Source organism: Python bivittatus, unplaced genomic scaffold (assembly GCF_059951505.1).
Source record: "Python bivittatus isolate LINGU-HERP-01145 unplaced genomic scaffold, Pbiv_v1 ctg000220_np1212, whole genome shotgun sequence".
Taxonomy (NCBI): Eukaryota; Metazoa; Chordata; class Lepidosauria; order Squamata; family Pythonidae; genus Python; species Python bivittatus.
This window is the reverse complement of record NW_028277048.1, coordinates 38,831,722-38,852,708: the sequence shown is the minus strand read 5'-3', so window position 1 is coordinate 38,852,708 and position 20,987 is coordinate 38,831,722. Positions and strand designations below refer to the sequence as shown.

Genomic DNA, 20,987 nt, shown 5'->3' with positions numbered 1-20,987 from the left:
AAATTTTTTCCACATTGCTTTGGATAAGTATGAACATTGTAAGCATAAATAATAAATATGACAGGGACAGAAACTTGTGGCCCCCGGATGTTACTAAACTGCAATTCCTAGCATTCCTCACCTTTGATATACATCCCCAGTCTATGTATGTATGTATAAAATATGGAAGTTTGTGAATGCTTTACAGTTGAGTAGCCTATGATAGGAGAGGGAAATCATGTACTTGCATGTGCAAGAAGTCTGGGACCAAAATCAGAGGAAGTAAAAGACATAGCATGATCTATGACAATGCAACTAATTTAAAATTCAACATTTCATTATAACTTCTTTGTATTTCTTGCATGGAAAGCATTTCATAAAAGAGGTTAAAAATGAATATTTATACTGTTTTCTGGTATTTATTCATGATAAATCAGTTACTTTGCAATTCAGATTTTTAGAATGATTTTTTAAAATTGCATTATGTACATTTATCCTACACATATTTGCTCTTAGGCAAAAGGCCAAGAAGTAATTTACACCATTATCCTTCCCACAATTAACTGCACATCCAGATAGTGGGTAATATAATTATTGCTGAATCTTGAAAGTTGTTACTCTTCTAATAAATGCAAGAAGATTTATTATGAGATCAAATTATATTTTGGATTTTAAGGTACAAAATAGTAAAGAGCTGAAATTGTTATGGGCAATTTAGTTATGATAGCCATTGTGGAATGGGGTGTTCCAGGAGGTATGAATTAAATCTACAGTAGATGATGAACTGTAATGTCTGGGAATTCTGTCAGTTGAAATCCCAACACTTCTGGAGGTTAAGCAGGTGTGGAAGTACTGGGGGTGGAGGAGTTGCAAGTAAACCTATTCTCCTTGTTTATCTGTGAAATGTAGGAAATTACAATTTTAAGTGGTTTACATTTATTGAGAAAGAATAAACATTGAGAAAACAGTTGAAATTTGGCTTAGCCACATATAGTTTTGAACCAAATGGTAACTGGAGTCCTTATATACTCCATTTGCATTATAGCTGCAGAGCCCAAGACACTTATTGGAAGATTCATAATGGGCTTTTAAAAGTCAGTTATTTTTTTAAAGGTACTAGTAACTATGCTTTAAAAATAAAAGAGGAATCATTTAACATCCTGTAATACAGAAGAGGGAGTATGTAACTATATTAAACTAGTTTAACACAACTATATTTCATAAATACAGAATAACTTATTTCATGCTTAGTCTGTATTTAGTGTAGACCTAGTGGTAAGAGAAGTACTTTAAGATACCTTAATTGCAATTGATTCTTGTAGTCTAGTTTCATCTGATACAGGTTTGATTTACATATGTCCATCATAAATACATCTATAATATTAAATGGCACTCTTTTTTCCCCCTTCATTTTCTGATTCTCTTGAAAGGCAAGCATTTTAAATAGGTAGCATTTGCAAGAACAATATAACGTGTTCCTGTGACTATGAGGAACTCTCTGCTTATCTGATTAAAATGATGTGTGCACAGTTAGAATATCAACAGAACAACTTAAATCTATGAGCTGCATTTGAAAGTCTAAGCTAGTGAGTTTCTTAGTAATAGTATTGGAGCCTTTGTAAGGTAATATCAAGGATGTGTGTGCTTTACTGGGCTGTCTCGCAAAAGGTAAATTCAGGCTGTATACCCAGATATCAAAAGTCCTACGATATAAGTTATCCAAACAAATCTGTCAGATTTTGGTAGCTTCCTGTTTTCTGACTTTGAAGAAATTTCAAATTCTTAACAAAGTTTGGGGGTGGCCTAATAATAAAAGGTACAGCATATTTTACAACCAAGTCCATGTTCTTCAAAGATTCCACCTCTTTGCTATAAGGAAAACAAATATTCTTGTTATGATTTAAGTATCAGGATTTTTTTTGAAGGGGGCTGTATAACTGCAAGATTATGCACAGTACCTGTTGCTTAAAGTCCCATTTTCTATGGCAGCTTCATAATACTGAATTTTCTGAAATGCATTTTGACTATTAAATTTTATTCTTTGGTAACATCTGGAATATTTAAAAAAGCTATTCTAAATTTCATTATAATATAGAGGTGAGACATTTCTTCTAATTCAAAAAAATGTGTTGATGACACAAGAACCAAGTTGGCCATATAAGTTAATGGGTGGCAGATAAATTATTTTGGAATCCTCATAATTGCAGTATTATCTTTTTTTTCCTCATTCCAAAGTTAATATTCTGAACTTTCATAGTTGCCCAAAGTGACTTTAAAAAATGGGATGGCAATGTTGAAGCCCATGCTGGGTTCAAGAGCATTTCTAAACTATGCACTTAAGATTTTTAACCTGTACTGACTTTCCAAATTACAGCACTTCCTGAATCTCAGAGGACATTTTAAAACAAACACTGTTCATAGGCTAGTCTGCAATAAAATATTAGTTTCTAGATAGCTCTTAACCTTGAGATAAAGACTTTGTCGGAGCCAACCCAAGAAACACACATAGTTTTGTATTCTCAGGAATCCTTTCACAGTAACATCACTTCAAAGAGCAAAGCTGGAATTTCACATAACTAGTTGTTGCTAATCCTTTTGCTTACTGTTGTTGTTATTACTATGATTATTCTTTTATTAATTACTATTCTTTGTTATTACTCTTTATTATTTTTTCTCATAGCTTATTTCCAGTTCTCCTTAAAACCTAACTAGTTAACTTCTCTATTCATTTTAAAATCAAATCCCATTTTTCCCTCTTACTCCAGATGTGGGATTAGATTGTAAGTGAAACTTCCCTGAAATCAATCTGCATTGTCACAGGATATGAGCTTTTGCAGAAAATAGGCCTTGCCAATCTTACCTGGCTTCAAGTGGGCTTGAATCATATGAATTATTGTGTATATAATTAATGCTGAATTATATAAACAATCTTCTCCCAGCCTGGGTGCCATGCAATGTGACTATTGGTGAGAATTTTGAGAACTGAAATCCACATATCTGTGGGAGGCCCAGGTTGGGGAAGACTGATACAGAACCTGGATGAAAATATAGCAGGCATAATATGGTGGAATTGGACTGAAATCATGCAAATTTTAGCATTTCCCTAATTTCCTGTATTTAATTTTTGTGGTATGTTTTCTACAACCCTAACATCTAGACAGTGAAAATGTTGTTAATGCTATAATAGGGTCTGCCAATAGTTTTAAAGATGCCATTTTGATTTCTTGCTGGGATCAAATGGTGATAATGGCTAATATTCTGCAAAATAAAATAGTATAATATTTATAACAACATTATAAAATATTATTAATGAAAATAATTGAGCAGATGCTATAAAAATGCTTTTGTGTGATCTTTTGAGCATTTTGAGTTAAAATAAATATGGGCATAATGTTTTATATTTTTCAATATCTAGGTGTGACGTATGCTGCAAAAGGATATTTTGATGCTCTGGTTAAAATGGGAGAATTGGCCAGTGAAAGTCAAGGATCTAAAGAATTAGGTAAGTCAAATATATGAATGCTGTTAGTATAGATAGCAGGCATGACATTGAAAGTTCAGTTAAACTACAATGCATGACTTCTTATTCATAAAGTAATCTGCAGTTGCTAGGAGTAAAAAAATGATGTGAAAGTACAAAAAATATGCTCTGTCACTGCAGTGCTGCCACCAACTGCCAAAAGGTTGATTGGCCCTTGAGCAGCAGTGACCTAACTCCACACCTACCACTAGTCTCCTCATGTCTTCAGCAGCATCCCTCGCCTTAGTTCCTGCACCCAGGGTGGACCGCTTCCTGCCCCTCCTTGGTATGTCACTGGCTCTTCCTCTTCCCTCTGATCCCATGGGTGCCATTTATATTATGCCAGACCAAATTGGCATTCCATCTGAACAGGCCCTCAACATACGTAGTTCTTCTTCTTGTTTCTCGTGATGCATGCTCTTTTATGATATATAAATGTCAACTTAAGATTCCAGTTGAAGGTTGAGTCATGTGGGGTTTGGGCTAATGATGATACAAACAATCTGCAGCCAAGGATTAAAAGGTAAGAATGATAACTGCAAAAAAGTGAAGCATGATGCCACAAACAATTTTTTGTCCTCAGCAGCCTTAAAAATAAATGGAGACTTGAGTTCCAAATTCTTCTAGGACTTTTGGTTGAATGCTAACCACTTTTTAAAACTATGGTTACAGGATGTAGTACATGGCCTATACTAAAAACATGACTGGATTTGTTGTTGTTGAAATTGTCAGATCTTTTTTTTTTTTTGGCCCAAGATTTGTAAATTCAGCTACTGTTAACCGTCATTTGTTGTGCGAGTCACAGTGGCTAGGTTCATGCGATGTTCTGATTCATAAGTCATGGTTTCCAAATGTATTTACTTATTTATTACAAATGCTTTTATGCTGCTTCAGTCATTTGACTCTAAGCAGCTTACAAGGAAGAAGGTACAAATAGATAATAATATAGTGGTAAAAAGGTATCAAAATATCCAACAATAAAAATAGTAAGCAAATATATTATAAACATAAAACCATAGTGCCAAATATAATTGAACTACAAAATATTGTTTTCGTTTCCATGTATTTTGAGAGCCAGGAAATTGAGAATGTATTCTGGCTGCCAACTATTGCTAGTTCGTTTAGTTCACACTTTCGCGCTATCCAGGTGCATCACGAGGAGGTGAACTAGCTTCACACCCCACACCCATAACAGTGCAAGATAAACACATGGAGGTGGCAGACAGACTCCTCTCAAACGATCTTGATGTCCTGGGGAAATTTTTTTCTGATTGGAGGCTTACTCCTAGTATCAGTAAAACGGAGACCACGTGTTTCCACCTTAATAATAAACTAGCAAATAAAGCCCCGAAGGTTTACCTGAATAGCAACTTACTTCCCTACAACCCTTATCCAAAATACCTCGGGGTAACATTGGATTGGACTCTTTCTTGTAAGATACATCTAGAGAATATGGCTGCAAAAATCAACACTAGGAATGACATAGGTGGAACAAAATGAGGAGCTTCCACTGCCACCCTCAGGACATCAGCACTGGAGCTGGTCTACTCCACAGCAGAATACTGCGCCCCTGTAGGGCTTAACAGCTGCCCTACTAGTAAGTTAGACGCCAGATTTAATGACACCATGAGGATTATAACCGGATGCATTAAAACCACTCCCATCTGTTGGCTTCCAGTTCTGAGCCATATAGCACCGCCAGCTTTACGAAGGCAAGATGCACTAGTGAGAGAATATAGAAAAATTATGAACAACCCACTTCTTCCGGTGCATGCTGACCTTCCCTACTTATCACTTGGAAGGCTTAAATCGAGGAAGCCTCCATTGGTACTTGCACAACATCTGCATAACAACTTTAACATCGACTCCCAGTGGAAAGTTAAATGGGTTGTTGAACGCCCAAATACAGGAAGAAACATAGATGACCCTACGCAAAAGGTGCCAGGTTTTGATCTATCTCGCCAGCAATGGACGACCTTGAACAGGATTTGCACCTTACATGGCGTTTGCCAGGATTCACTGCATAAATGGGGTATGGCATCGTCACCTCAGTGTGAGTGCGGGGCCGCACGTTAAACTTTAGATCACATTGTGGCATTGTAAGCTGAGGGCATACAATGGCCCAATACCTGATTTTTTTTTTTGTATAAACGATGCTGCACTTCAATGGTTAGATGGCCTAGACATTGGTATCTGAACTTAGGTCTTTTTAACATTCATATTTTAAAGTGTTTTTAACTTAGGCTAAATGTTATTATTTAATGTAAGCCCATGTATGAGATGCCATACGCTAAATAAATACAGAATATTCATTACATACAATTACTTCCACCTACTACTGCTTCAGTCACCAAATTGCATATTTAAAAAGCCATGATTTCTAAAACTTCCTGAATATTAAAAATTGGGGTGTGGATCTTATATCCAGCAGGAGGACAGATTTTTACTTAGTCTAATAGTCTCGTAGATAGCCAGACCCCAACCCCTATAGAAGGTGATCACCAGCATTTTGAACCGCACCTGGAAACAAACTGGCAACCAATACAGATCCTGCAGTACTGGTGTTTCATGACAATATCAGTTATCCCAATCGACATAGGTTATCCCAATTGACATTGCTGCATTTTGTACTACAGTAGTTACAATTTCTGGGTCATCTAAGTGATGAGAACATGAGTGACTGTAGCCAGTGTCTTCTCCTCTAGGGCTGAATGTGATGTTGTAGGTTCTTACATCGTGGCAAGTCTAAGACAAGCCATTTTTGCCTTGGTGCAGTATATAAATACGGCCATATAGCTGTTATCAGGAATAGAAAAGTTTGTAAATTACATTGTATGTTACAGGTTATCTATAAGAGATTAATAATCTCTTTTCTAGTTATTACTGGGTAAATAGGTAAGAAATTATGCGGGCCAACAGGTATAACTAAATATCATCAGCATGCCAAAGATACCCTGTTCTGTGCTGACAGACACCCTCCTCCAACTATTTTAGGCAGATGTTAGTGGAATGGAGAGAGTAGACAGCCCTGAGGCAATCCATGAAGTAGAGACCTCTGAGCAGATCTCTCCCCCCACCAACACCAACCAGAACTAACTCCTTGGGAAGGAGGAAAACCACTAAAGAACAGTGCCCCCCATTCCAGTCCCACAGAGTTGGTCCAACAGGATACCGTGGACCTACTAAGAGATCAAGGAGGACCAGAAGGGATGCACCCTCCTGATCCCGGTCTCTCTAAAGCTCATCCGCAAATGTGATCAATGCAGTTTCTATGTTATATTGTAGCTGAAACCTGTCTGCCTAGGGTCCAGTTAATCCCCTTCCTCTATAGTCTTCTGAAGTTGCAGTGCCACCACTTCCTCTATGGCCTTTTCCAGAAAGGGGAATTGGAGAGCAGTCTGAAATTATCGAGAATAGTCAGGTTGAGTGAAGGCTTTTTGAGCCGCGGGCACGCCACAGCTTCTTTCAGAGGTGATGGGCACACCCCCTCACTCAGAGAGGTGTTAATTGCTGCTCAATCCTAACTTCTTAGCACCTTGTGAGAGGCCTTAACTAACCTCCAGGGACAGGAATCTGATAGAGAAGTGGCACAGCTGACACTACAGACAGCCTTAACCACTTCCTTGGGACTCACAGTCTCATACTGATCCTGGATCACTTCACAAGACAAAGCTGCAGTCATTTCCATTGGCACTGTCCTGCTAGAGGATCTGAATGGTTTTATCTACTAAATCATAACATAACTTTGAATTACACTTTGGGAAGTAAAGAGCAGTCTAAGGCAGCGTAACTCTATTGAACTCAGCAGTGTAAGTGATCTTAATAGCAATTGCATATAATGTGGGTGTATTTCAAAATGGGGTAAATCATTCTGCTGCCTGTGTCCCAGCCTTTTAGTGCATCTATTTGCTGTTTTCACTAGCCCAGCATGATGTTAGTAATTGTTCCAGTAGATGGTAAACAAAGCACTACAGAGCAGTTGATACAAGAATGCTGCTTTAATTTGTGAACTGCAGAAAACAATATTGGTTTAAGAGCCAAATAAGGCAGTATTTTTTAAGGGAGCAGCTTGGTTTAGAAGAATTTGGCTGAACTTATTTAAAACTTTAATCAGCCATGCAATTTGCCATGCATATATTACCTTGGGCAAAGAGCTGAGAGACAAACTGACTTGTTCCCCACTTTGCATGAATGAGTTATACTTCTTTCTGGTCTTTATATAGCTGTAGAACATTTGAAAAAGGCTAGGGAAGAGATTTGGAGGAATTTGACTGAACGTATTTAAACCTTTGATCAGCTATATAATTTGCCACATATGTCTTACCTTGGGCAAAAGGTTGAGAGACAAACTGACTTATTTCCCACTTTGTATGACTGAATGATGCTTCCATCTAGTCTTTATATAGCCGTAGAACATTTGACAAAGGCTAGATAAGAGATTAACAAGCTGCTTCCACATGTTCCAGATGTGAGTAATCTCCATGCAAGTCCTTGTCTCCAAGAAGTTGACAGGAACAATTCATGCATCTCATATGAATGATTGTGAAGTCAATGTAGACCTTTGATAGCTTTAATATATCTCAGATAAGCCGTCCTCTGGGAAGAAAACTGCATTTATAATAATTATATTAAAACTACATTATTTTTGCTTTAAAATAGTATGCTGTTGTAAAAATATGTTTATGTATTAACAGGAAATGTAATTTAAATCTTAAGTGCATCAGTTTAGCTGGAAAAGAACAGTAGAGGGGTTGATAAACCAGAGGTCCAGATCAAGACCATAGACAATTGTGTAAACAAAAGGGCTAGTATCTGACAAAGGTGATGCTACTATCATTGAAAAGAATTTTTAGGGAAATTCATTGAGGGCTTCAAGTTAAACTTTAGAATTCAACAAGTAGAAGCTTCCACCTTCTTTTCCAGCAGGAGCTGTGTGTCCAGGAGGACTTCCAAACTGGTGAGCATGCTCTCCAGAATCAAAATCATTTTGTATTTCTTCTAGATAGAGTAGCTTCCCAAGGCAGAACAAATGGCAATAACTTAGTTCAGCTACCATGCCAAGTCACATACAGCATTAGCTATATTTTGAGATAGTTATCAAAATTATTTTGATTCTGATTGGGTAGCTGATCATAAGCTATGATTTGCCAGCTGGAACATCATGCTAGATTGATATGGTATCTGTATTCTATCCCAATTATTTCATAAATACCTTTATTTGCCTGAAACTTCACAGTAGCAGATGGTGCTTCTTCAATTAAGCCTTAGTTCACTAGTTTCATGGCAGTGAATAGCTCCAAAAGAAATGCCAACTCTATTAAAAAAAAAAACAATACAGTAATAGACTATAATCAGAAGTTTAATGTAATTTAATACAAAGTCTCTGGCAAAACATAAAGCAGATGTAAGATAAATGTTCTACCCTAGGACTGCCAGAATAAATATATAATCTAATCATTCCTTGTAAATATTCCATTTTCTGCATGTTTATAAGAAAAAAACCAAGTTCTTCATTAGCTTCCTAAACAATTTCCTTTGCTTTTACCTGAATGTAAATTGTTAATCAGGATTTTCTGTGAATCTTGAATGCATTGTTCCTTCAAAGAAAATACATTTTATGTTTGAATGCCATGGAGGACATTTTAGATATACCCTCTATTCTTTTCCATTCAAATTGTGAATACTTGAAATAAATGTTCTGGTCTTCAGTGTTGCAAAGCCCACACATTCTCCTTTAGTTAAGAGAAAGAGTATGCTGAAAACAGGGTGGGTAACCTGTATACAGCGTTTAATCTAACTGTTTGTAGCTCTTGGCCTCATTCAAACAACCCTTTTTAGGAAATCATTTCAAAGTTCTTATAAGAGATATATTGCCTTTCTTCCTTGAGACCTGCTGTTTGGCAAAAAGGAAGATGGTATCAGGAAAAAAAGAAGAGGAACTGCCAGCATGGATGGGGATATCCACTTTATTGTTCCTCCATCCACTTTCGGCTCTGGGTTGATTCATCACTTGCTTCAGCCCCACCCATTAAATGTCTTCTCCCTGCTTCAAGTGGGAATGCAACTCATGATAGAAGAAAGGTTGCTCACCCTTCAGCAATAGCAGTTCTAGGAAAGAACTGGACAGCCTCCATGGGGCCCAAACCATGGCATAATTCATTGTGTTGTAGGGGTGGCAGCATCTTCACATAACTTTGTGGTAAACTGGTATAACACATGATTATTTTGAACCATGGACAGAATTGGGGAGAAAGGCTTAAGAACACAGAGTTTTGTTATATTGCTATCATCTTCTCCTGAAAAACCTACTGTATATGAAAACATGGTAATATCATACAAGACTTCACACATGTTCTGAAAAGCCAGACATTTTGGCATATGTGTCACTGTTTCAATAAATTCTTGCCAACATAACAAGAGCTTGCTTGGGTTTCCTCGAAATCTCTTTGCAGCCTTTTTAATCCCCATCAAGCAACCACCCACATTTAATCTTTCTTTGTTGGTTAGTTTCAAAATCCCTTCCCCCATCATTCTTCTAAATAAATGTGCTAGACTGCATGATTGGTGCAGTGAAAGTCATAATGCAGCCTTCTGGCTCCAATAAACTCTCCAGTTTCATGAGCATTTAGGGAATCATGTTGAAGTACAAGCTGTTAAAACTCTAAAAAGTCTTTCCAGACTCTCTGCTAATCTGATATTCACGCAGTGGTGTTCCGTTTTGTCCCAAGTCAACAACTCATTTGGGTTCAGTTGCCGCCATGTGCAGATACATGACATTTCCTGAAGAGCAGCAGAGTGAGATTTTTGCCAACTGGCCTCTAAGGAGCCTTTTATCTGTTTAAAAATACCCTGTGGAGAAAAATGCCAGTCCTGTGCCTTTTTGTGCTTTCCTTTCTTCGGTGAGTAAAGCATCTAAGTGTACTGCTTTTTCTGCCTTGAAGAACTCAGAGAGAGAACGCGTGGCTTTCCATTAGTTTCAGCTAATCCTCAGAGAACTAGAGCATTGTGTTTCGACTGCAAGACGTAGCTACTAGAATGTGAGTTTGTTTTGCACGTGCATATTCTCATTCTTTTGGATGCATTTGCTTAGTTTGTATACATTTTCCTAAATACTGAAATTCTTGGGACTTGTGAATTCCAGTGTATTGAATGGATATAAGTCTGTTAAATAAAGAAGTACTGTATCTTCAGCGTGTGATTTACTGGATCTTAAGAAAACTTACCAGTTAGGCAATTCCCCTGGCAAAGAGGAATAGCTTTTGAGTTACCTGTCATCCTTGTTTCAGCCCTCAAATTCTTCTCTGGTTCTCTATTCTTGAGTCTCTTTCCAATTTTTTAAAAATTGGGCATGGTAAGCAGCCATTTTTTAATTCAAAATTTTGTAAGAGAGGATGTAGAAGAAATTGCTATTCTGTTTGTAGAATGTAGATTTCCTATTCTGTTGATAGCATTTTGGTTTCACAGGCATTTCCTCCATTCTATTTATATTTTATATACTTTGGAGAGCAGAAAGCTAAATGTCAGTTTCATGTGAAAGTTTTTATATCTGCCTTCTGCAGTATGTTTGTAACTGGCAAGGTTGCTTTTAGTCATTTATAAATGGAAAGATCTTTAGTTACTTAAGGCAAGGACTTAATTATGAGCTTTTAGAAGTTTAAACTTCTAAGAATATTTTGTTGTTTGCATATTTGTAATGATCAAACAGTGTGTGCAACTCATGTCATTTCCACTAATCAAAGTCATGAACTTCAATTGCTAAGCTACATTTCTTAAAGATTTAGGGAGGATGACAGCAGAAAGGTAGAAACAAATACTCATGTGCAAATGCTTGTGTGTAGATTGGTGGAACTTTTTACTGAATGCCTTGAGAGAGTTTTGAGAGCTGAGTCACCTTATATTGTTGTAACTTTACCATTCTTTTCCTCCTAGTCGTTTCACTTAGTAGACATTGGCATCTTGCCAGTTACTGTTACACAGGCAGAAGAATAAACAAAACACCTGAATCAAACAAATGTCAGATTCACCTTCTTGAACATTTGTTCTGCTGGACTTCTGGGGAAGAATGGTGGGCTTGCGAAGCCAACAATTGTGGCTAAGAACAAGGAGCTGATGAGTAGATTGGTTCCTTCAACCCTCTTTGGAGAAAGAGAGGATGCGAGATTGCCCATGTTGTCCTCCATACAGTTGCCCCTCATGAGGAGACTGCAAGGCAGCAGTCTCTGAAGGGTGAGAGAACTGGGAGATGAGGGAATTTGCCATTCTTGCTCCAGCTGCAGGCGGAGCCTTCAAAGGACATTAAGTTCACACTTCCTTTGCTAATCACCCTCAGAATTTGCCTATTAACTGCTTTAAAGAAGTTAGATGCCTTCAAAATGACAAGGCTGGAAACACCAGGTGAGTGCCTTCAATCCTTAATATAAGAAAGGAAACTGTATCTTTATAAGTTTTAAGAATTCAAAATAAACAGCAAAAAGCAAGACGGGGTTTTGGCTATAGAAAGTTTTTAAGGGCTCAGAAAATGTTGGAATATTTGATTTTGAATATTAAGACTCTGAAATTAACTTTAAATTAATTAACTTAAATGCACTTTCATGGGAAAGAAAAATTATTTTTAATATTGGAAACAAAATAAGCAACTTATAAGGGTTCTCAGAGATATTGTTGAGGAATGGCAGTGGGACTTTGAATCAATAATGACAGCTATGTGGTTTGTTTTTATGAACACCCTGTTCCTGGAAGAAGCTGTTACACCAGAAGAAACTGTTACAGAAAAAGATTTGGAACAAAACTTATCTGACTTGATTATGGAGAACAATGTGAACAAGAATTTATCACTGAATATACCAAAAAAAAAATAAATTGGATGAGGTTCTAAAAATTAAGAAAGAAATAGTAATGCCAATTCACGAGAATAATTGGAATAATTTCTTCCTGCTGGACTTACAAAAGAGGCTTGTTAAAGTTTTGAAGAAATTCGAGATAAGGGATAACGATAATTTGAATAAATTAAAGAGCAAGATTGTTTTATGTAAAAGGAAGGAACATAAAGTTGGCTTATTTGATCAGGGTTAAACAGGGATATGTTGTTATTTTGGGCAGTTCTTTCTGGACTTGCTGGTATTTGGACTGGCAAAGACACTGTGTTCTGGATTTGCTTATAGTTAAGAGCTGAAATACGGAATGATGAGTTTTATATTTGTTAACTAATGTGATTATTTTAGGGTTCTGTTTGGACTTTCTGCTGACACCTGGATTGGAAAAGACGTTTATTGGATTCGCCTATAGTTAAGAGTTGAGTTATGGGATGAAGAGTTTTATATCTGTTAACTAAGAGGATGTGACAAGATAGTGAAATTGTTTATACTTGAGATGAGTCGCTTTCTTAGTTTCTTTTCTCTTTCTATTTTTCTTTCTTTTTTGCTTTCTTGCACCTTTTATTCTCTTTCTCTTTTTCTTTTTGTTTTTAGTTTGTATTATCTTTTATTATTGTAGTTAAAACTTTTAATAAAAATATTATTAAAAAAAAGATTTGTTCTGCCAGCTACATTTTCAAAAATTATCTACATCTGTAAGCCAACCTTGTTCATTTTGTAACTCCTGAAAAGCTAAATTTCTACTCCTCTTCTTTAGGTTGCTAATTCAGGGACATGCTAACCTCACTGTAAAACCTGGCACTTTATTTAGAAGTGATGTCCAATGGAGATTTCTCATTTCCATCACCATTTTCTAAACAGAAAATATACATTTATTGGGGGGAAAGTCTTCAGGTCTATAAAGAAAATAATAAAGTAGGAATGGTTTTACTTTGGGAGAAATTCATTTTAGAGCAGAAGTTATAATTTCTCACGATGTTGGCATTGGGAAAGAGGAGGAATGACTGAGATTTGAACTGGGCAAAAACAAAACAAAACAAAGGGGATGGAAGAAAGAAGCAATTCTTAAACCTTTTTAAAAGGTGTGGTGAATGTTTAGGTTAAGAAAAGGGGAGAAAAAAAGATGAGCCAGAACTTTCATGGGACATTTTATTGGCAGATATATGAAAGCAAAATAGGATTTCTGCCAACAACAAAGGAATGAGTTGTATTTGACTAGTTAAAGTTAATTAAAGCTGTACTTAATGTCATTGTATGAAGTTCTAGGCTTGCAAATAAAAGCTAAATTTCCCCTTCTCCTTCTATGCTCTTGTTTATATTGCATGGTGCCATCATGGTAGCAAATAAGTTGGATTTAACTTAGACATAAAAGTTTCCCAGACATATTAAGTATCTTGACAGGGATGTCTGCAGATTATATTAAAAAAATGTCAAGATGGCAGCTGTGATGGTGCAATGGAAGCTCTGCCTGTGTGTGTGTGTGTGTGTGTGTGTGTGTGTGTGTGTATTACACATATGCAACATGCATAAAAAACGGGGAGTTTTGATCACACCATCAGGGTTGCCCTCTTCACTTTTTTGGCTGTACCCTGCAGACACCCTGATCCAGAATATATCTAAGAGGTGCCAGATTCTCTAAACTGAGACTTGTTGGTGTCTAGCATATACAGAACTGTGGAAATGAGTACTCATTGGTATTGAAAAAAATACAAATGAATAGTGACTTAAAGTTTTCTGTATTTTATATTTAATGAAACAGTTCTATTCTGACAATATGTCTGGATTTTTTTTTTTTTAAGGATTGCATTCCATCTTACTAATAGGCTAAAATTGGCAAGGGAGTAGAAGGGAGGCTGGATTCCTTATTGCAGCTGTAAGAGTTGTAAGACTGAGGGAAGAGCTGGGTTTTTCTAGGTATAATTTACTTGTTCAATGCTGAAAGAGATAAACAAGCTTGGAGAAATAACTTACATGCCAGAGAAATAGGAGAGAAGGTCGCTTGCCCATTTGCTGCTTGCTCAAAAATGTAGAAATGTAGGTACTTCCTTTCAGTATTCCATCAATATATTGAGCAAAGTTTTGTATCCTTGACTCAAGTTAGTTTCAAGCTGGAGGTGTTTCCAAACTAGCATAGACTAAAAAAGAAAAAGGAAAAAAATAGCGTGTGAAAACTGCTTTGCAGGCAGCTAAGCACAGAATGGCATTTCATACTGAGGGTCTATTGCAAGTTAATCCATTCCAGATATGCTGATTCCTTTCCTACTGTAAGTTGAAATTCTTCTAGAGAATTTAAGAAGGATTGGCTTTGTGGAAAGGATGTTTCCCTGCTTCTGCATTTTTTGAGTAGACTGCAGGGAGCGAAGGTACAGAAAATGTGTCATCGCTGTGGATCAGGCCTGTTTAAAACACTCTGTGCCATTGGAGATAATTAGTTGTTGCACAGTGCTTGATCTGGCAATTTTTGTGTTAGATGGTGTGCAGTAGCTTGTGCTGCGAGTTTTTTCTTAATGAGCGCAAACTGTATTGAACGACTTCCTCTTAAACTGTGTCAGGCATTGCCTTTGACCCAAATTGAAAGGCTTTTGGAAGTGCTCCTTTTGAATCCCCCAGGGTGATTAATATATCCCTTAATTGGATTTGTACCTGTTTGAGGTATCTGCCTTCTGTAGTAGCAGAAAGATGTGGTGGTGATAAACATGGTGAATGTAGAAAGGTCACTTTCTATGTAAGGGAGTTAATATAACAATAGATGTATAACAAGCTGGGGTAATGCACTTCTTTGACTGGGCTGATTGTGACTGCAAAGCCCTGTTACCAGGTTTAGGAATTGCTGAATGTTTGATTTATGTTCCCAGTTTAGAACGACACAGGAATCTCAGGAAATGCTGTGGATTGTCTTGGTCAAGGGCAGCCAGTCTTAGAAGCATGTATAAAGTATGGCCGGCTACCCATTGAGGCAGGGTGAGAGTGGATCATACTTACTCCACCCAGTCCAGAGGGTAACCACTGCTTCCATCAGTGGTACTGCTTCTGTGTTGCACACACAGTAGACGGGTGATCACCTGTCTACTGCTGTGCTCACAGCAAGGTATTCAAAAAAACGCTTCAAAAAAACCTGGTAATAATTTTCTGGCCATAGCTATTAGTTGCAGGGTTTCCCAGCATGGCAACTTTCAGATGTATGGTCTTCAACTCCTAGAAATCTCAGCAGTGGTCATGCTGGCTAGGGAATTCTGGCTGCTGAAGGCATCAGGAAGTTGCCACGATTGGGAAACACCGTGCTAGTACCTCTGAGAGCAGCAGCAGCAGGCCCAGCATTTCACGTAGAATATTGTCAGGGCTCAAGGCATGCTATGAATGCTCCAGCAAGCCCATCCATCTTCTTCCTGCTTTGTTAGCCACTCAAAATGCTTCTTCCGCCATAGAGCAAGATATTGTAGATGAGACAGCCATGGAGTCTCAAGTGAAAGCTGTCTCTCCCGTGGTTAAAAGTAAATGGTGTGATACTGCATCAGGACATTACTGTCTCCTGCCCAAAAGAGAACTGCTTCTGCCCTATAATGTAGAACGGGCAGGAGAAAAAGACGCAAGACATTTGAACATTGATAAATAGAATGTACATTTGATACTCAGCAATTGCTGGAATTCTTTCTGAATAGCTTCTTAGTTGCTGAAAATAAAATCTGTTTTCAGAAGTTCCTAGTTTCTTGTGTGCATGCAAGACTGTTCAAGTTCAGCCTACAGGGAAGGAAGCTAACATTTGTCTGTGTTGCCACTGCAAGTTGCTTCTTGAACGCTGTCCATTCTAGGGATGTCAGCGCCTCATTTACTCTAGTAGGCCTGCCTTACCCATTGCGGCAGGGAATAATGCTTTCTCTGCCGTTTGCTGCCACCACCTTCCCCAGCAACTGGGGAGATGGGAGTAAGGATGAATATAGGAAAATACTTTCCCCTTTCTAAAAATAAATGAAAAATAAAATCCAGGGCCCATTTAAGCCCAGCAGCTGGTAGACAATTGCAGAAGTCTAGGTCATCTGAAGGATGTTACCATCTTATAATTTCCAAGACCCAAACTGATACCAAAAATGTCCATTTAAGCTAGCACTTTATTAGAAATTGCAAACAGAAAAGGGAAATACCGATGGGAATCCCAAAGAAAGGTTTAGATTTCAGGAGTGAAGGTAAACAGTAAACAAAGCAACAGTAGCTAGGTTCATCCATAATTGAGATTAATCCTCAGAGAAAATAGCTGTGAGAAGAATTGGGCAAGGCTCTGAGCATATCCAGAATAAAATCAAAACTTTAATGCAGTCTGATGGATTGCTAATGGAATCTTGGTTCAAGAGATTTTTCTTCCTAGAACCCTGGAAGATTTATATTCCCCAACCTGGAGGGGTTCTTTCCTTACCTCTTGGTCTTTCCACATAAAGATTCAAAAGACAAAAATCATTCTCCCTTGCTATTTAATCTCAAGAAGAGACATTACTAGTGATAAAGACAAACAACCCACAGACCAGCTACGGCTATACTGCTGATCCAGTGGGAACCTCTAGACATTACTGCAGAACTGCCTGTTACAAGGAAAATAGCAACTGTAGAGAGAGATTAGAGAACCTAGGGGAAGGTGTGTGGCTATGGTTGGCTTGAAACCTTGAATTATGTTGGCACAAAGCTGGAGCAATTCAAGCAAGGATGCTTCTTCTTTCTCTCTCCTTGCAATGTTACAAACTCTGCAATAGATCACTAGCTCTAGTCATAAATCAATTCAGAGAGACTCTTGAATGTGTGAGGCAAATCTTTTATGCTTGCAGTTGATGTGGCTATATTACTATAATGGAAGCCATCTGGAAAGCCTCAGTCGTATTATCAGGGGTGAAGTTCTGCTGGGCATGCAAAGCAGCAGAATGTTGCCAAAGAAAAGGGAACCCTGGCATTGGATGATGGAGGGAATACGAGGACCATCCAAGCAGACTTCAGGTCTTCTTGGCTACTCACCTGCAGCCCTTCTCAGAACAAAAGAAACATTGGGAAAGGCATCAGGATTAATGCCATCAAAAGCTAAATACATCCAAAAGTCAATAATGGCTGAACTTTCTCAGTAATGATTTGGTACTATTCTGTATCCTGATATGGCCTAATGGCTAATCAATAATAAACTGAACTGATTTGGTATTAGGAAATCTAATTAGTCATAGAAGGAACACAAGTTTATCAGCTTCTGTATGCTGTATCTGTTACCAAGTAATATGTGCAAATTTTGAACTGAGTTGAGATGAAAGATCCTATACTTGAATCCATCATCAGAAAGATGCTCATTTAAGGAGCAGTGATGCTTTCATCAACCACTGTGATTTCAAACTGTGTTCCTAGGCAGCCTTCTTCCCCTTTCATTACAGCATATCAAATAAAAATTTAGATGCCTGAGCAAACACCAACTGCAGTGTAAAGGAATACCTATACCTTTATTAGTATATAGCTATATTTGTATATCTACACAAATGAGTCTACGTGGTCCTCTGTGCATTGATAGTTTACCCCTTAATGGAGAGCCTGCTGATTAACCAGGCCCAAACATTAGCAAGATCTCACTGTATGTCATCAATGTGTAAGTGCAGGACTTGGGGTGAACCTCTTTTATCTTCCACATTTGTCTTCCTGGTAGTAACGTGGGAAGGCCAATGTTGCATAGTTTGTTACTCATGTGTTTTGTCTGGATGGTCATATTCCCTTTTTGTTGTTGTTTGTTCGTTAATTATGCATTCTTTTAAAAACTGTAAGTTGTTCAGAGTCTTTCTGGAACTGGGCAGCCTCAAAATCCAAGAAATTATAAAAAGAAAAAGAAAAAAAAGAGGTGCACTGAACTCCTGCAGTGCTAGCAGAATTGTACTATAAAGATTCAGAACATTTTTTTGGATCAGAAGATAGCCATCAGTTCTGTTTCTTTAGAAATCCCCATGATTGTTTGCCTTTTCCAGTAGGATAATAGAAGAAAATGTGAATGCATTCTAAGGAAAAATAATATTGATTGGTGGGGGTAGGGGGAGCAGAATAGCCAGAACTCATAGTTGAACAATATCTTTACTGGAATTAACAAAATTCCACAAACCAGCATGCATGTTTTCAGGTTTTCCAGCACTTTTTGTAAGGCAGCAAATGGGGAAGAAGCAAAAAAGTTCAAAAAGTAGGCCACTTTTGTAATAATGAGATATGTAGTTCTAAGTTAATTTCAAGATGAGTATTGTAGACTGAAGCATTATCACCATTACCAGTATTATTATACTTTTTTTTTTTAATGGACAGAGAATTTTCTTGCTTTTAAAAAACCTAGTTCCTTTCATTGAGTACAATATTACATTAATTGGCAGGGTTCTTCCCACCCCAAATTTGCTTTTCTTAAAAAGTTATTTGGATCTTTCTGCTATCCTGCACTGGGGGGATAGGGACGGGAGAAAAACTTTGCCCTCATCAAAACATTTTCTCAAAATGTTATTCACTTATGCTTTTAAAACTGTATTCACCTAAAAGGAAAACTAGGTCTTCCCCAAATAGTTTATCTTTAAAACAGGAAGGTCATCTTAGATTTGCTGAGCCTATAATAAAGGAAGCATATATGTTTTTGCTATCTAAAAATTCAGCATCATCTTATTTTGGATAAATACAGTAGGTAGCATTGTATCAGAAATATTTATGATCAGGACTTCTGGGGAAGCAATGGTGGACTGAAGATGGCTCCACAAGAGTGGAGCCCATGGCCGTGGTGAAACGAGGAGCCAGCAAATGGATTGGTTCCTCAGAATTCCTCTCCGGAGCAAGGAAAAGACCAGGATTGCCCACAAGTGCTCCCTACAGGGGTCCCCACAAGGAGTCCATAAGACAGCAGTCTCTGGTGGGTTTTAGAGCTCTGGGAGCTGAGGGAAAGTGTCATCTCTGCCAAGCTGTGGTTCAGAGCCTTCAAAACAACACTGGGTTCACCCACTTCCTCTCTTAATCACCTTAGGAAATTGCTTGTTAATAGCTTTTTAGATATTAAGAACCTTCAGAAAAGCAAGTTTCATTACACTGGGTGAGTTTCCTTCTGTCCTTGACAAAAGAAGCTTCATGCAAGTTTTTAAAAAATTCTCATTTTGAATAAACGGCAAAGGGTGATTAAAACATTGATTTTGTAAAGTTATAAACGGATTAAGGGGCCAGAGGATTTTGAAATAAGATTTTGAAATTAATTATAAGAATCATTCTTGTGGGTTGTTTAAAAAGTTATTTTTTAAAAAATGAAGATTTTGAAACTAATTGTAAGAACCTTCCCATGGAAAGTGTTATTGATTAGGGGGAAAAAACATGATGAGAGGGGACTTTGAAGGTTGGACTCTAGAAGGAACCAGAAAAAAACTAAAGATTATAATTAAAGGGAAAGAAACCCATTAATACAGAATAGAGCAAAAATATCTGACTTTGGAAGAATTCAAGGATATTTGGGAACAGTGCAGTCAGAATCTCTTAAGATTGTCTGCTATTATAAAAATGGATTTAAAAGAGGTTGTAAAAGAGGAACAGACAAAACAGAGGCTGAGGCTGATTCGAATGTGGATCTGTCAGTGGATTTAAAAATGTCAGGCTATAAGAATGATATGGAAAAAGATGTTACAATGGATATACAAATATCTTAATTAAAGGGGACGTACAAATAATAAATCAGAAGAGTGACTTGGATAACTTTCTTATCTTGGATTTACAAAAGAGACGTGTTATGAAGGGGTTTATGAAGAGGCAAAGAGAAAATGGGGTTTATGAGAAGAGACAAAGAGAAAATGATAAATCAACTCTTCACTATTTAAAGAGATTAAATATCAAGATTCTTAAAAGTAGACAGAAGGAATACAAAGTCAGTTTATTTTATCAAGATTAAAATATATATGATGTTGTTTCTGGTAGCTCTTAATGGATTTTTGCTTGACTAGGACTGAATGATGAGGCTTTAAAGATAAGAGATAAGATATGGGAAGATGAGATCTTTTCCTGTATTTTTAGAGAAAGTGATAAGTTACTGTGTTGAAAGGAAAAGAAAGGAATGTAAAATTGGTTTATTTGATTAAGGTTAAAAATATATGTTTTTGGTAACTCTTAATGGACTTTTGCTGATTAGGATTGAATAACAAGGCTTTATAATTTGTTTATAGATAAGAGATGAGATATGGGAAGAAGAGATCTTTCGTTGAAATAGCAGAGAAGGTGATAAGTTACTGAAATTGTTTTGATAAAGGGGGAAGTAATTTCTTTATATGTCCTTTTTCTTATTTTTTTTCTTTTTCTCTGCACTTTTATTTTTTTCTATTTATTTTTTCTATTTTTCTTAGTTTGTATTAGTTTTTTATCTTTGTATCTGTAAACTCCAATAAAAATTATTATTTAAAAGAAAAGAAATATTTATGATCAGACTATTTTTGCCCCAATTCTTTCTCTATTTCTCCCTTTTTGTTTTTGGATATGGGTGGGAAGGGTGTTCATTTTATAACTCTATAAATATCTGATGATATGATGAGATTTTAGAATACAAGATAAATAATTTTGGAGATAGAATATGTTATTTTAAATTTCTTAGATCCATTACAAACAAATAA

At 37.0% G+C, this 20,987-nt stretch overlaps 1 protein-coding gene across 5 annotated transcripts in view; it reads left to right on the top strand.

The window, feature by feature from the left end:
• The window catches only part of BAIAP2 (BAR/IMD domain containing adaptor protein 2), a 152,807-nt gene that overhangs the window by 41,082 nt on the left and 90,738 nt on the right, over nucleotides 1-20,987 (top strand). For all 5 annotated transcript variants that reach the window (XM_025166231.2, XM_007419865.3, XM_007419866.3 and 2 more), the window contains exon 3: nucleotides 3,395-3,481. In XM_025166231.2, the coding sequence (XP_025021999.1) occupies nucleotides 3,395-3,481 (87 nt within the window). The remainder of the gene's footprint in view (nucleotides 1-3,394; nucleotides 3,482-20,987) is intronic.